Source organism: Dermochelys coriacea, chromosome 9 (genome assembly GCF_009764565.3).
Source record: "Dermochelys coriacea isolate rDerCor1 chromosome 9, rDerCor1.pri.v4, whole genome shotgun sequence".
Taxonomy (NCBI): domain Eukaryota; kingdom Metazoa; phylum Chordata; order Testudines; family Dermochelyidae; genus Dermochelys; species Dermochelys coriacea.
In genome coordinates, this window is record NC_050076.1 from 81019938 (window position 1) to 81034343 (window position 14406).

At 43.6% G+C, this 14406-nt stretch overlaps 1 protein-coding gene across 2 annotated transcripts in view; it reads right to left on the bottom strand.

The window, feature by feature from the left end:
* Positions 1-537: 537 nt before the first annotated feature.
* HEPH (hephaestin) overlaps positions 538-14406 on the bottom strand; it is a 32141-nt gene continuing 18272 nt past the window's right edge. For both annotated transcript variants that reach the window (XM_043493075.1, XM_038415241.2), the window contains exons 15-21: positions 13678-13809; positions 11813-11919; positions 10212-10431; positions 8894-9033; positions 8311-8473; positions 6573-6605; positions 538-2779 (exon numbers count right to left, since the gene is read on the bottom strand). In XM_043493075.1, coding sequence (XP_043349010.1) covers positions 2535-2779; positions 6573-6605; positions 8311-8473; positions 8894-9033; positions 10212-10431; positions 11813-11919; positions 13678-13809 — 1040 coding nt within the window. In that variant the 3' untranslated portion in view covers positions 538-2534. The remainder of the gene's footprint in view (positions 2780-6572; positions 6606-8310; positions 8474-8893; positions 9034-10211; positions 10432-11812; positions 11920-13677; positions 13810-14406) is intronic.

A 14406-nucleotide genomic window follows, 5' to 3' on the forward strand; every position in this document is an offset into this window, starting at 1 on the left:
AAGTTTCCATTGCAGTAAATCAACTAATAGGATTCCTCTGAGGTATGAACACTGTTTTCCAGGCATCACAATACTGCTCTGAATGCCAACACACCCTCCACACTCAATGCTGTCCTAGAAAGCTAGAGAAATGAATGCCGCCATTTCTATGTTTCAAGTGCTGGACGAACATTAAGATTAGGTTGAGTCTGACCCACGTGGGTGTGCAGAGAGGTAGGGAGGACAGCTAGGAGTTTTCCCTCCCCGTATCTCCCTGTGCAGCAGCTGGGTACCATTGTAGTCCCTGTCCCCTGCTAAACAAATTGCCCCCACAAATACCTTTAGAAGATGTATCCCATAACACGCATATGTGTAATGGGGATACAAAGGTACCTACCTGCCTAAATCCTTAATGGGTGTAGAGTGCTTTAAAATCATCAGATACAAGATCACCACCAAAGCAAAGAAGCATTAGAGAAAAGCAGGGATTCCACGTGAGCTGAACATGATTGTGTTATAATTGTTGCTCTGAATAAAACTGAACTGATGTGCTTAAACAACATAAATAACCTGGCATTAGGTCCATTTAGCTGTTTCTGCCTCTGACATCTGACAGCCACTCATCAGAAAGGATTCTCCTCCACTCCCCATCCTTTAAACATGTGTTGTCAATGGGATCCTCTCTGGATGCAATTTCCCTGCCAGGTCCATGTGTGTGATAACAGGAGACACTTGGGGTCTGAGTGCTCAGAGCAATGGTAATGGAAGAGAGGTTAGTAGCTTAAACACAACCAGATAGTATGCAATCAAAGTTCTTGCCCTTGAGAGCTGTTCAGTGGCCTGTGTAAAATGGCCTTGGTGGTCTTAGTTTAGTCCTTGGCAAAACAGGGGGCCAGCTGTCTAAGCAGAGAGGCTGAAAGTGTCATGAGACTCCTCTCATCCCAAAGGCAGCCCCTCTTGGTCAGAACTGAGGGAGAAAGGTGGATGGCAGCATGTGGGGGAAATCTGCCATGCTAGCATCCAAGTTGTATTTCTTCTGTGTCTGAACAGAGGCTTGAATCTCCCAGGCTATCAGCCTAGTACTTTATTACCCACCCCTCAACCCACAGAAACCACAGAGTTGTGATAATAGCAGAGTGTCCAGTACAGAATAACTCCCCATTTGTATGGAAAGGGATTCACTAGAGGGCCCTTTCCATCTCTAATATCTTTGACTCCATGTAGTTTATGAGTGAGATGTACAGGAGGTAAGGTAAATCCTGCCCACTTTACTTGCAACTGCCACCTTCTTTGCTTCAGTAGTTCCCTTAATCTCAAGGTCCAGGCAGTCTCAAACCTCATTAACCATAGGGAGCATGAAAGATAAACTTGCATTGATGTTCTCAACAAACTCTGCTGCTGGCACTTTAGCATGTGAAAACCTGTCTCTCCTTTCATGGTGTTTAGGCTTCACTTGTGCTTCAATACAACTTCATGGCACAGGATGAAATACCTGATCCGTGTCTTTGTCTGACAACCCTAGCTGAGCTAAAATATAAATCCCACTTCAAGTATGCTCCTGTGGCTTCTCCTCAGAGCTGAGAGCATATTGGCCTTTCCCCCAGCTTGGCTCACAGCGATAACTCTGAAACAGTCAAAAATGCTAGGGTAACTTAAATAAAACAATATGTATTTTGATATGAAGAGTGGAGAGAGAGAGCATCAATGGCCATGAAAATAAATCACAAAGCTTCGTAGCATATCAGCTCCCCACTCTACTAGGAACTGTACAAACACTTGAATATTGCACCTTAATATACACTTACAGATTAACAGAGTTTTAATGCAAGGAACTGTCAAGGCATTTTGCAGCATGTGTAAAAGCTCCACTCCCAACCACTTATAGCAAACCCTTAAAAGCCCGATACTCAAATGTGTTCCCTGTAGCATGCATATGCACTGTGATGTGTCAGCAGGGCTGAAGGCTGAAGCACAGCAACTGTTATGTTCTTGATGAATTTCTTTAGACACTGTGACACAGTGCACTCTATGTGTTCTTCCAGCTTCTCATAAAAAGCAGAGAAATCAGATCTAAATAAAGTGCTTTCTCCTGTGTATTCACAAGCACCAATGATTATCTTTTTCCTCAAATTACTTGGGTTCAGTGCAAGGTCCTGGTTCATAGTCATTTAGGGAGACAATGTCCAGCCCAACTCTGGTAGCTGGGCAGAGATAGAATTCAGCCTGAGAGCTCTTGTCTCCTCATTCTCTCCTTCATTAGAAAGAGAAGACCCGACCAAGTGAGGCTGCTTCAGTGGAGAGAGAATTTGCTGTCAGAAAACAGTCTCCATAATTGCTTCTCCCTCTTTGGGAAAAGGAAAGCACTTGGAGATTCTTTTCACTCCCACTGCTTCTCTTCAGCTAGCTGAAAGGGCCCTGAGCAACGCTTATGGGAGGAATTTTTGTTGACAAAACATTGAGGTGTTTATGGAGGGAGCTGAGCTCCAGGGCTCCTTGCGTGGCTTTATGAAGTGGGTTGTGATCCGTGCTTGTGGGTAAAAGGCCTTCCACAGCTCCTAAATTACTTGATTGTTTTTAGACATGAGTTTGAACCCGTCATCCAGTATGGACCTCCTGTTGCGTCTTAACCTCCTTTGCCTCTCGAGGTAGATGATCACGCCCAGCAGGAAGCTGACAACGAGGAACAGCACAATCCCTGCAACAGCCAGAACGATGACTGTGACCTCCACTTGCTCCTGAGCCATCTTAGCTCCAAACACAATGATCTTATGGGACTCATCCTCATCCTCAGGAGAGGTCTCTGAGAGCAAACGAAAGGAGAAAGTGACTATTGGCGGGGGGTGGTGGGGAGATGATTTAAGGCATCTGAGAAAGGGGAGTAGAGGGGAAGGAGAGATTCAAATATACAGGAGGGGCCTATCAATTGTTGCTCAATCCCACAGGTCCCTCATCCCTCAAGTTGTGAAGGAATTTGCAGAGTGAGCAACAATTTGCCATTCTGTAACCCCCTCCATCCAAGGATCTCAAAGTACTTCACATTCACTCATTAAAACTCACACATCCCTATTAGCAAGTATCATTATCCCCTTTTTTACAAATAAGGAAACTGAGGCACAAAAGGGAAAAGTTACTTGCCCAAGGTCACACAGCAAGTCAGTAGCAGAGATGGGAATAAAACCCAGGTGTTCTGTCCCTTGGTCACTATGCAGTAAGCATTAGAAAACATTTCACAGCTATTGCTGCTGCCAGCTCACTAATCCCACTGCTAGTGCTGGTATCACTGGGGTACACGAGACTCATCCTGCATCATTTTTTGCTGCTGTTCCAAGTCACTGGCCCCTGGCAGCTAAATGACCATGGTGAGCCATTAAAGATCTTATGCTTCCCAATATTGCTGTTGCTGCTTTTGTTCTGCAAGGATGTGAAAAGCTTTTGAGAAGCAAGACTTGCTTGGCTAATTGCGTGAAGAACAACTGTAGACCATAGGGGTTGATTAACAAAAGGAAGACTGCTTGAGACTGGTATAAAATTAACTGCTTACTCCTATAACTCCTGGCAGGTTTTCTATTTCTCTTCCTCTTGGTGCTCATTTTGAGCAAGAAAAATATTCTTTGTAAATTGATAGCTCTGAAATGATGGTGGGCACAAGAGGGAGAAGTTGGAAATATAGGGCCAGATCCTCAGCTGGTCTAAATTGCCTCGGAAGACAATGGAGCTCCTCTGTCCATTCATTCCAGCTACAGATCTGGCCCATATATTTTGGATGTGGTAATTCTGATACAGTATGAAAAGGGAAGGGAGAGAGCAGCCCAGAGTCAATTTTCAATGAACTCCCTGTGGCAGGCAATTTTAAAAGCAGCTCACACATAAGATGATTCTGAACCTTTAAATACTTCTTTCCCCTATTAGTTCTATTGAATCACTTCAGAAAACATTGGTTCGAGCAGTTAATTTCCCTGAGCTAATGTTAGAAATTGTGATGGTGGATGTTTAGGCTCCTTTTTTGGAAGAAATGGACAAGAAAATACATACTGTACATTTAATGGGGAAATAAAGCTCATGTTTGACATTGACGGTGTCCCTCAGAGGGCTCTTGTGGTCATTTATGAGACACGTGAGACTTTTACAAATGTGTCTGCGAAAGCGGTTGGGTTTGGTTGATGGAGTAAGGGAAGTTATCCTCACCCCAACTTCCTATCTTTACTCTATACTGGTTGAAAGCTTGAAATCCCTGTGCAGATGAATAAGTACATGATAAATACAATTTAGTGGGAGATCCTTCTGTTCTCTGTTCAGTGGGTTGGCCTCAGAGGCAAATTTATCTGAGGTGCAACCTCATTGAGGGCATCACTGTGCTAGGCATGAATTTGACCTTTGTTTAGCCTAACCAAAGGAAGGCTGAGGGGAGAGGATTGTTCTCTATAAAACGTCAGAGGAATAAACACCAGGAAGGGAGAGGAGTTATTTAAGTTAAGCACCAATGTGGACCCAAGAATAAATGGATATAAACTGGCCATCAAGAATTTTAGGCTTGAAATTCAGATGACTATTTCTAACTATCAGAAGAGTGAAGTTCTGGAACAGCCTTCCAAGGGAAGCAGTCGGGGGTAAAAAACCTAACTGGCTTCAAGATTGCGCTTGATAAATTTTATGGAGGGGATGGTATGATGGGACTGCCTAGAATGATGTGTAAACTGATTTGCAACTGCTAGCAGCAAATATCCCCAAAGGTGGTGATGGGACACTAGATGGGGAGGGCGCTGAGTTACTGCAGAGAATTCTTTCCCAGGTGTCTTGCCCACATGCTCAGATCTAACTGGTCACCACATTTGGGGTTGGGAAGGAATTTCCCCCCAAATAAGATTGGCAGAGACCCTGGTAGTTTTTTGCCTTCCTCTGCAGCATGGGGCCTGGGTCAATTGCAGGTTTAAACTAATTTAACAGCAGATTCTCTGTAACCTGAAGTCTTCAAATTATGATTTGAAGACTTCCATAACTCAGACACAGGTTATAGGTCTATTACAGGAGTGGGTGGGCAAGATTTTGTGAACTGTGATGTCCAGGAGGTCAGACTAGATTGTTATGATGGTCCCTTCTGGCCTTAAAGTGTATGAGACCTGAGGGCTTGAAATGCCCTTTCCAACTGTATGATTGATCTGTGATTCTGTAAATCAAATGGGTTCATTGGTGGGGGAGGAGCACACATGGTGAGATTCTGAAAAAGCCACCTTGTTACTAGTCCTGATGTACAGAAAATGCAAAGCAAAAATGAAAACAGGTGCTAAAGCACCTCTGAATTTTTTTTAAATCATCTCACTCTGCTCCTTTGTCATTTCAAGGACTGGGCAGCACAGCCAAGATAATTCACACCTTCCTAGTGCAAGAGCATCTTACACAATGCAAGAGCTGCTAAATAGTAACTTCCAGCTGGAAGTTATTATATGCCGCTGGTGGAGAGGCCTGTGAAACCACAGGACAGAGTAGTCAAGAAGAGGAGCTGACCCTTTCTGAAGTGAAAGGCAATTCAATCTCATAACTGCATAAAGCAGATATATTTGGAGATACTATAAACCAATACCTTCCCAAATACAAGAGACAAACTCAAATGCTCCAGCAATATGATTCAGGTGAGTCAAAAATCTCCATTAAGAATATACTCTAAACACCTGGTAATCAAAGGTGGACTGCAGAGCATTGGGCTTCTGCCCTCCTTGCTTCTTTATGATAGTTAAAGAGCACCTGAAGGAATGTTTGTGTTTTTCTGTTTGGGTTTTATTTGCAAAATATCAAGTCTCTTATCCCCTGGATTGTTGGAGAAGCGGGTTTAAGAGCATGTGTGTAGTGAGTTTTTACACCTTGACTGAAGGGAGAGAGTGCTGAATCTTTAACAAAGACTATTTTTCTCCAAGCTGTTCATTTGCCATTTGAGTTAATTAGGTGTTACTGAAAACAAACAAAAGAAACCCAAGGAGGTTTAGACAATCCGACTGAACTCCTCTCTCCTTGCTTACTCTGTCTCTTCACTCTTGTCAGTGTACAATTTCACTAGCTCTCAAGTTGCCACACAGTCTACCAGGTAGATAAAGTAAGAAATTCTAATGTATAACAGAACAGGAAAAACACCCTTTTTAAAAAACAAAGAAATCTTTCAAGCCTTCTTTTTAAGTGGTCATAAAGAAGCAAAAAAGGTACAAGCCCTTTTTTTTGCAGGTCACTTTCATCTGCTGGATTGTGTCTTAACTAAGCACAGACGTGGAGGATAGAGAGGTTATGGAGGAGGGGCAAGTCTACTGATGAAACACACACGCAGGCAGAGCCCACCCCTTACCATTCACGTTCTTTATAGTCATACCCCACACTAACACAACTCCCCCCATATTTATACTTGGGGAACACAGAGCCTGGGATGTGGATACATCCCAGCCCAGAGGCACATGGAAATGGGGCGAGATATGGTTTCTTGTTCCCTGCCTCCCTGCCCCACACACAGATCCAACCACAACCTAATCCAAATCTTCTGCCTGAAGGGTAAGTTCAACCAGCACCAATACACAATGCAAGAGGCTTTTTCAGCAGTGTAATGCAAATCATACCTCCTTTCGTCTCTAAAGTTATGGGCACTGGCTCTGAAAGAGAATGAAAAATTAGTGATAAATTGTTATATTGCATAGGAAAAAAGCAATTGGTGTAGACTATATGGCAAGGCTATTGTTATCTATCCTGGGTACAATTTTCAAAAGCACCTAGTGACTAAAGTCTCAATGATTTTCAATGAGAGAGTTAGTTTCCTAAGTCAATTAGGTGCTTTTGAAAAAGTTAGCTCCTCTATATACTCTGTTGTAAATGCCTGTAGAATGCCATGCACGCTAATCAGTGATGCCATTTCTGACCCCTACAGCACAAGGCTAGTAGAAGAGAGTGGAAACCAGCATCAGCACCAGTTGGATAGTTAGAGCAAGAACTTAGATAGCAAGAACAAATATTAATAATAAGAACATAAGAACGGCCATACTGGGTCAGGCTAATGGTCCATCTAGCCCAGTATCCTGTCTTCCAACAGTGGTCAATGCCAGATGATTCAGAATGAATAAACAGAACAAGGAAATTATTGAGTGATCCGCCCCCTCTTGTCCAGCCCCAACATCTGGCAGTCAGAGACTTAGGGACACTCAAAGCAAGGTCTGATATCCCTGGCCATCTTGCCTAAGAGCACTGATGGATCTATTCTTCATAAAAAAGAAAAGGAGTACTTGTGGCCCCTTAGAGACTCCTTTTCTTTTTTGCGAATACAGACTAACACGGCTGCTACTCTGAAACCTATTCTTCATAAACTTATATAATTCTTTTCTGAACCCAGTTATACTTTGGGCTTTTACAATATCCTCTAGCAACGAGTTCCACAGGCTGACTGTGTGTTGTGTGAAGAAATACTTCCTTTTGTTTGTGTTAAACCTGCTGTCTTTTAACTTTATTGGGTGATCTTTGATTCTTGTGTTTTGTGAAGGGAAAAGTACCACTTTAAAAATGGAAGCCATTGTTACAGATGTAATTGTATATCCACAGATCATGGTGAGCATAAAATTGTTCCTCCAAAAGAAAAGAGGCCAAGCAGAATGTCCTTGCAAAATCTGCCTCTAAAAATCTGTTTCCTAATCCTTTTTAGTATTATGTCTCTGTGGTGAATGTCACATACTACTTCAGGCTGTTTCCTGGGTTCCAACTCAGACCCTGACTTTATTAAAATATGGTGAGTATTTTTCAGCACTTGCTAGATTGTTTCTTTCTTTCTTTCTTTCAACCTCCCATCCATCCAGGAGAGCACCTTTGCACTCCCAAGTCTCTGTTAATTTCAGGCACCAGAGCTAGCCAAATAGGGCTCCAGAGACTCCAGTGGGGTACATAATCCTTTGATTGGAGAAGGGAAGGGCATGACAAGATGCCCTTAAGCACCGTTCATCACAAAATAGCTTCTAATGTTTTGTGATTAGATCAGAACACTTTCAGTTTGTATCTGTAATGTAGCTAGCACTTCTACTAATAACAATAGCTGGAGGATCACTGGACAGTGCTTCCAGGATAGACAACAACATAAAGCTAATAATAATATCTAGGGCCATGTAAATTCTGGGTCCAAAGTGTTTATTAGCCCCAAATACTGTTTATATGGTGTTAACAAGGAGCAGCTTAAGTTAATGATACTTTAGTTAGTTAGTTAGTTAATTACTGTGTGTGTAGAGCACTTTGAAGCACTAAGCATTATCATTGTCTGCAAGTACACTTAAGTTATTTATGAAGATGACTGCATAGAGATGGCTGCTGCTCTCTCCCTACCTGGTCTGGGTAAGACTCTGTAGAGTGTCTCCATGCCACCATGAATATGATCTGACACATGGCAATGAAGCAACCACGTCCCAGGGTTCCCAACCACCATCTCCACCATTTTGAAGGTCCCAGGAAACAGATTCACAACATCTGCTCTGTAACTCCTGCCATTCTGTCAAAAGGGGAAAGGAGATGTTAGCATGCAATGGTTCATGTATCTTTAGAGAACTCTGGTCTAGAGTAACAAGGATCTAGGGGGCAGGATCCCTCGGCCTGGAAACCTTGGTGATGCTACAGTAGTTCATAAGAGTTGTAACAAAAGGTTACAAAAAGCAACCCCAGGAAACTGGAAAAGGAGTGTAACCTGCTAAAGGCTAATCTTGAGATTGGTTAGATAGAGAGATCAACACAATACCGGGATCCCCTGGGTCTGCTTTGGGTATGTAAAATCATCTCTTCTTGCTGGTTACATGACAGTGCTGAAAATACATCCAACTGCATGAAGTTAGTTAAGGGGTCAAATAAATGTAATGGTATCCCAGCCCCAGCCTTCCCTTGCTGCTGGTTTCTGCTATCAGCAGGAGATTCTCACCCTGTATGTGAAGGTCTCGGCATGAAAATGGACTGGATGCACATCGATCTCTTGGCCCATTCCCAGCAGGTACCAGTTCACCCAGTCTCCTTGGTGCATGGTCAATCCATGCAAGTTTGCGTAGAGCTTCCCATTGATGGCTATGAGGTAGACAACATGTTGAGAAAGCAGAAATGGCTGTTATGTGGATAATAAGGACCTCACAATATGTCAGTACAAAAACACTTTTCCTCAAGGCAGGTTAAACTTTTCAAAGCTCAACTAGGGTCAAGTAAATCAGACATTTCTCTTATGTTGTGAGATTCCCACACAACATGATTTCCTGACGTTTTGTCAGTCTCCTACCAACTCAGCTACTGCACCTGCTTTTCAGCTGGGTTGACTGAGTCATAAAAAGGTCAAGTGACTTGTCCCAAGGGAACACTATGTCAGTGATGTATCTTGGTGAAATCTCAGAACCCTCCTCCTTCCTGCTCGTTTGCTTTTACTACTGAAGAACATTCCATCTCCAAGAGCTGAAGTCAGCAGGAGCAGCTGGGTGCTTTTGAAGATCAGGACATGTAAATATAGTCTTTGTAGCCTAACTACATTTTTAAAATCCACTGCCCACACACTTATTGAGCAGCGGAAACATTACAGGTCCCCGTCAACAGGCAAATTCCAGCATCCTATATGTTGTCGTACATTACTCTCAGGTGCTGGTCATTTGTGAACTGCTATTCGCTGGGATTTCATTTCACAATTAGCACAGCAATAATGAGAGCAGCACCTTGTCTGCAAATGAAATAAGCATCGAAAACAATGAAAGAACAGCTTAATAAAGCAAGACAGCACACAGGGAAATCTCCACTAAGGGTGATGGAAGAGGGTACATGTTCTGAGGCCAGGAACTTCTGGCATCTGTACTTTTCTGTTCCGTCTCTTTTGCTTGGACAATAGTAATGATTAGCTGTCACCTACATACATCTGTGACTGGGGCCTTATAAATGCCACAGTAATAACAGCAACACAGGGCCTGATTCTGTGTGGTGCTGAGCACCACTAAAGCCAAAGGAAACACCCAGCAAGAATCGGGCCCTTAACATCTGTCAGCCAATGTACAATGTACCTTACACAGTTAGCAATCTAAATAACACCTACACATCCAAAAGGAAATGGCTCCTGGCTGGATTTCTAATTCTGGTAGTGGGGCCAGAAGGAGATGCAGGTCGAGAACTGACTTTCCCTATCTCTGCACCTTTGTTGATTAGGCCCATGCAAATGGCAAGGGCAGCTCTGAATGGGGCCCAGTAAAATATGTGAAGTGAAGGCCACGCACCATGCATTTTGTTGCTTTCCACAAATTCTTCATCCTGCATTTTGCTCTGATTCCCATGTGCATAAGTTTTCACATTTTCCTCCAGGTACCAGGACTGATTTTCATCAAAAACCAGGAAGAGGAGTGCAAACTCCCTGTTGATGCCCTTCCTCCTCCCATCAGAGCCCAGCGCCCCTTTACGGCAGACCTTTAGGGGGCCTATCAGGCCACTGTACAAATCCTAATAGGAAAGAGAAGAAAGTCTAAGGTGTTCAGAGATGGGGATTTTCCTCCCATCCCTCCTGCACACAGTTCTGCTACCATTCAGCACCCTGGCTTGCTGCTCCCTGCAGTACTCTCCATAAAATATATTGCAAGCCACTGAATAATCAATCCTCTGTGTGAAATACGGTCTATTGGAAATAGTTAACAGAGACTACAAGTGCAGGGCCAAATGTTAACAATTAATTACTGCATTGGGTGCAATGTGGAGCTGTGACTCCCCTACTGACGGTACATGGGGACATTAAGCCACCCCTTAAGAGGCACATGCATCTGCTCCATAGCTGGCCAGCTCTATGTGGCCGTGCAGAATGGCCTTACCTCCTCCCTGCCCTGTTATTTGTCCCGGGGCTGGGGTGGGGGGAAAATAGCAAAATGTGAAACTGCAGTTGACCCCTGCACAGATGATGCCTGGTATTGGGGGAGGGCTCCTTGGACCCCCAAACAGAGCCAAGGATAGGTGCTTTATGGTATGCAAATCAACAGACATAATATTAGCGCAATAATAAAATATTTTCCATTTAATGTACTGACTGCAAAAAGACCTGGGTTTGGGGATAAAACACAAATGGTTTCTGTGGCTAAATGAGATACTCTCTAGGCAGGTTTCAGAGTAGCAGCCGTGTTAGTCTGTATTCGCAAAAAGAAAAGGAGTACTTGTGGCACCTTAGAGACTAACAAATTTATTAGAGCATAAGCTTTCGTGAGCTACATCGAAGTGAGCTGTAGCTCACGAAAGCTTATGCTCTAATAAATTTGTTAGTCTCTAAGGTGCCACAAGTACTCCTTTTCTTTTCTCCAGGCAGGATTCTCAGTTAATTAAAGTATTTTGAAGTTTAGGGGGCTTTGCTTTTTCTTTGTTAAATACATGCATATACCATAAAATGCTATAAATGTTCAAAGCTCCCTGAATTATCTAGGTTGACTAATTCTGGATGATTTCTGCCTTTCCAAATTTAGCTCTGAGCTGTCTAGCTAGGCAAAGCCATAACTAATGGGGTGGGGGGATGTGATAACACTGTATAAATATTTGAAGCGTGTTAATGCCAAGGAGCGGAAGGAATTATTTTATGAGAGACTATATTAAGAAAGGGAGAATTTACGCTTAATATCAAGGATAAACTTCCCAACAATGAAATCTATCCACCTGTCTAATTGTCTCCTTAAGGGAAATGGTGAAACCTCCATCACATGGGACATCGCATTCTAAACTGGACCAAACTCTAAAATATATCCTACAGGGAACAATCCCAGATTGTTTCCTAGGAGACCGTCTAAATGATCTCTGAGGCTTTTTCATCTCTAACTTGTTTTATTCTAAGATTCCAACCACCTTTTACCTTTATAGGATTTACCATAGAGTAGTAAACCCAAGAAACACAGACAGAATCATTTGGTCCTGGACCGGATCTTTCAGGAACGTCCCAGCGGTAAGTTACAATGTCACCTGAGAGACAAAAAGGAGTGACAGTAGTAGTAGTTGCTATTTGTTACAGCAGCCCCAGCCCTGGGCCAGGACCCCCATGTGCTATACAGACACAGAACAAAAACATGGTGCCTGTCCCAAAGAGTGATATTATGGCCGTCTCATGGGCATTGCAGATTCTTTCCCTGGTTGCGTACAATAGACTAGAGACTCTTTCCTCCTCTTACAAACAAAGGAGGTGGCGTGATGGGGATGGGGAGTGGAAAAGGATCTGAACTCCAACTTTTGGAAAATCACCTCATCTTTACCTGCATCACCCAGGACTAGTGCTCTACAGGGAAATTCTGGCTCACTTCCTTGGAGATGTGGGGTGACCTTCGGAAACTTTGAAGTATATTGACAGAGGTGCCTACCACTCTCATCCAGATTCAACTTTTTGTTATATATTATACACAGTTTTAAAAATAGAAGCTGATTGAGAGTCTGGATGGCTTGTAGGGGCTGCGTAGTCTGGATACAGAGCCTATGAGATGCCAGCTCCAGACAAGCCCATGGTGGCAGAGACCAAAAGTTGTTACCTGGAGTGAGGGCTGTGCAGGGAAATGAGTTGGTGGTCTCAGCAGGTCCTAGCAGACAGTTGTCCACATCGTAAAAAAACACTATCACTGCCAAATGTCACTAGTTGGTCTCCTTATTGGCAGTCTCATGGCCAAGCAATGACTAACCTCTGGACACTAAACATCCCAGTGACAGAGTGCTGAGAGATGGAGAGCCAGCACTCCAGTCACTATTAGCACCACTTAGGTTCCCAGCAAAGGCCTGATTGGTCGGGGTGTGCCTGATTATTAGGCCATACTGGGGTTAGGAAGCTAATGAGCTGATTAGCCCATTAACAGACAAGTGGTTTAAAAAGAGCTTAAGAAAGCAGAAAGAGAGGAAGAGATACAGAAGGCAAGGTGAGACTGACAAAGAGCATTTACAGAACAGAGCAGCCTTATTTTCCCTGCCCCCCACCCCTACTATTCTGGAGAAGGGATTAGAAGGTTGGATACAGTTCAAAAGAGCAGAGACATGGTGGTGTTTACAAGAAGAGAGTCTCAGAGCGGTCTGTGTTTGTGGACAAGGTGGGAGTGTAGCATGCTGCCCAGTTACAACTGGGGGCTTGTCTGAGATTTGCCTGTATCCATTTTGAATGGATAGAGTAGGGATTTGGCAGTCTGGGTGATGGAGGGAGCCCTGCAATGGCAAAGAGAGCTCCTGAAGACCTTCCAGTGATTTTCCCTGCCCTTGCAGAGAAATAGCTCTTGCTTGCCTGTTCATGTGCTAATTAGCTCATTTGCTTTCTAGTCCTAGTGGGGCCTAATAATCAGGCACACCCTGGACCACTCAGGCCTTCTCCAGAGGATCCTAACTGATGCTAATAGTGGCCAGAGTGCACAGTCCCTCTCATTTCTAGAGGTGAACCCTCCAGGGTAGGGGTGCACTGGTGGTGAGTAACCTATGGGAGGGAATTTGCACTGCCTCTACCCAGGCTGAGTGCCTTCTGTGGATAAAGAGAGGATGTTACTGTCCAGGGCTGCCAAGCCAGCCCATTAGATGAACAATAAAAACAAATTGCACATGAAAGTCTGGTTTCTTTTCAGCTCCAATTACTTATCACATTAAAACAAACACAGCAGAATAACTTCTACCCTCCTACCTGGGTCTTTTTAATGGGTTGAGTCGCCATTGCCTGTGGAAACAGAAGTTAGCCCAACTAATAGCTAATTATGGACTCACCAGGCTTTGCAGCTTCCACCTGTCCATCATTCCTTTCCAGTACCCCATGTGCATGAATGGAGTAGGGTTGTGTAGCATTATTCTTAAACACAATGTTGAGGATATCGCCAACTTCTGCCCATATAAAAGGACCTTGAGACAGGAAGATCATATTGTGAGTGCAGCTCCCATCAATGACCAAAAGAGACTATTTCTATCTCTCATTTATTGAAATCACTTTAACGTGAGAGTGGGAGGTGAATTCTTCATCACCGTATCCCTCCTCCATTCCCCAAAGTAAAGAATCAGAGTTAAACCCACATTCAAGATGATCCTGAAAACTCTGTTAATGCTTCAGGGCAGGGAACATGTCTTGTTATGAGCACGGCACCCAGCACAGCGGGACCCAGCTCTGATCTCTGAGTGCTACCATAATGCAAATGATATATCATAATCCAATTACAATCCCCAACGGTCTGTTTTAACCCTGACAATGTGAAATGGCCTGACGCAGTGACGGCTCACAGCCATCGCCTGCTCTTTTAGATTGGATGTGCTGCCTCATGTTGCTTGTGCTGTACTGAAATATCCTGGAGCTGTTGCCTCCTTAGACTCTCATAAGAATCCACAGCCCGCTCCTCTGCTTCACAGTGCCTAGTTCTTTCTTTAATGATTCTACACAGAGGGGTTTCTTTCACACTTGGTGATTTCCATCCATAACTCTCCAAGTGCTTTACGAAGGTAGGGTTT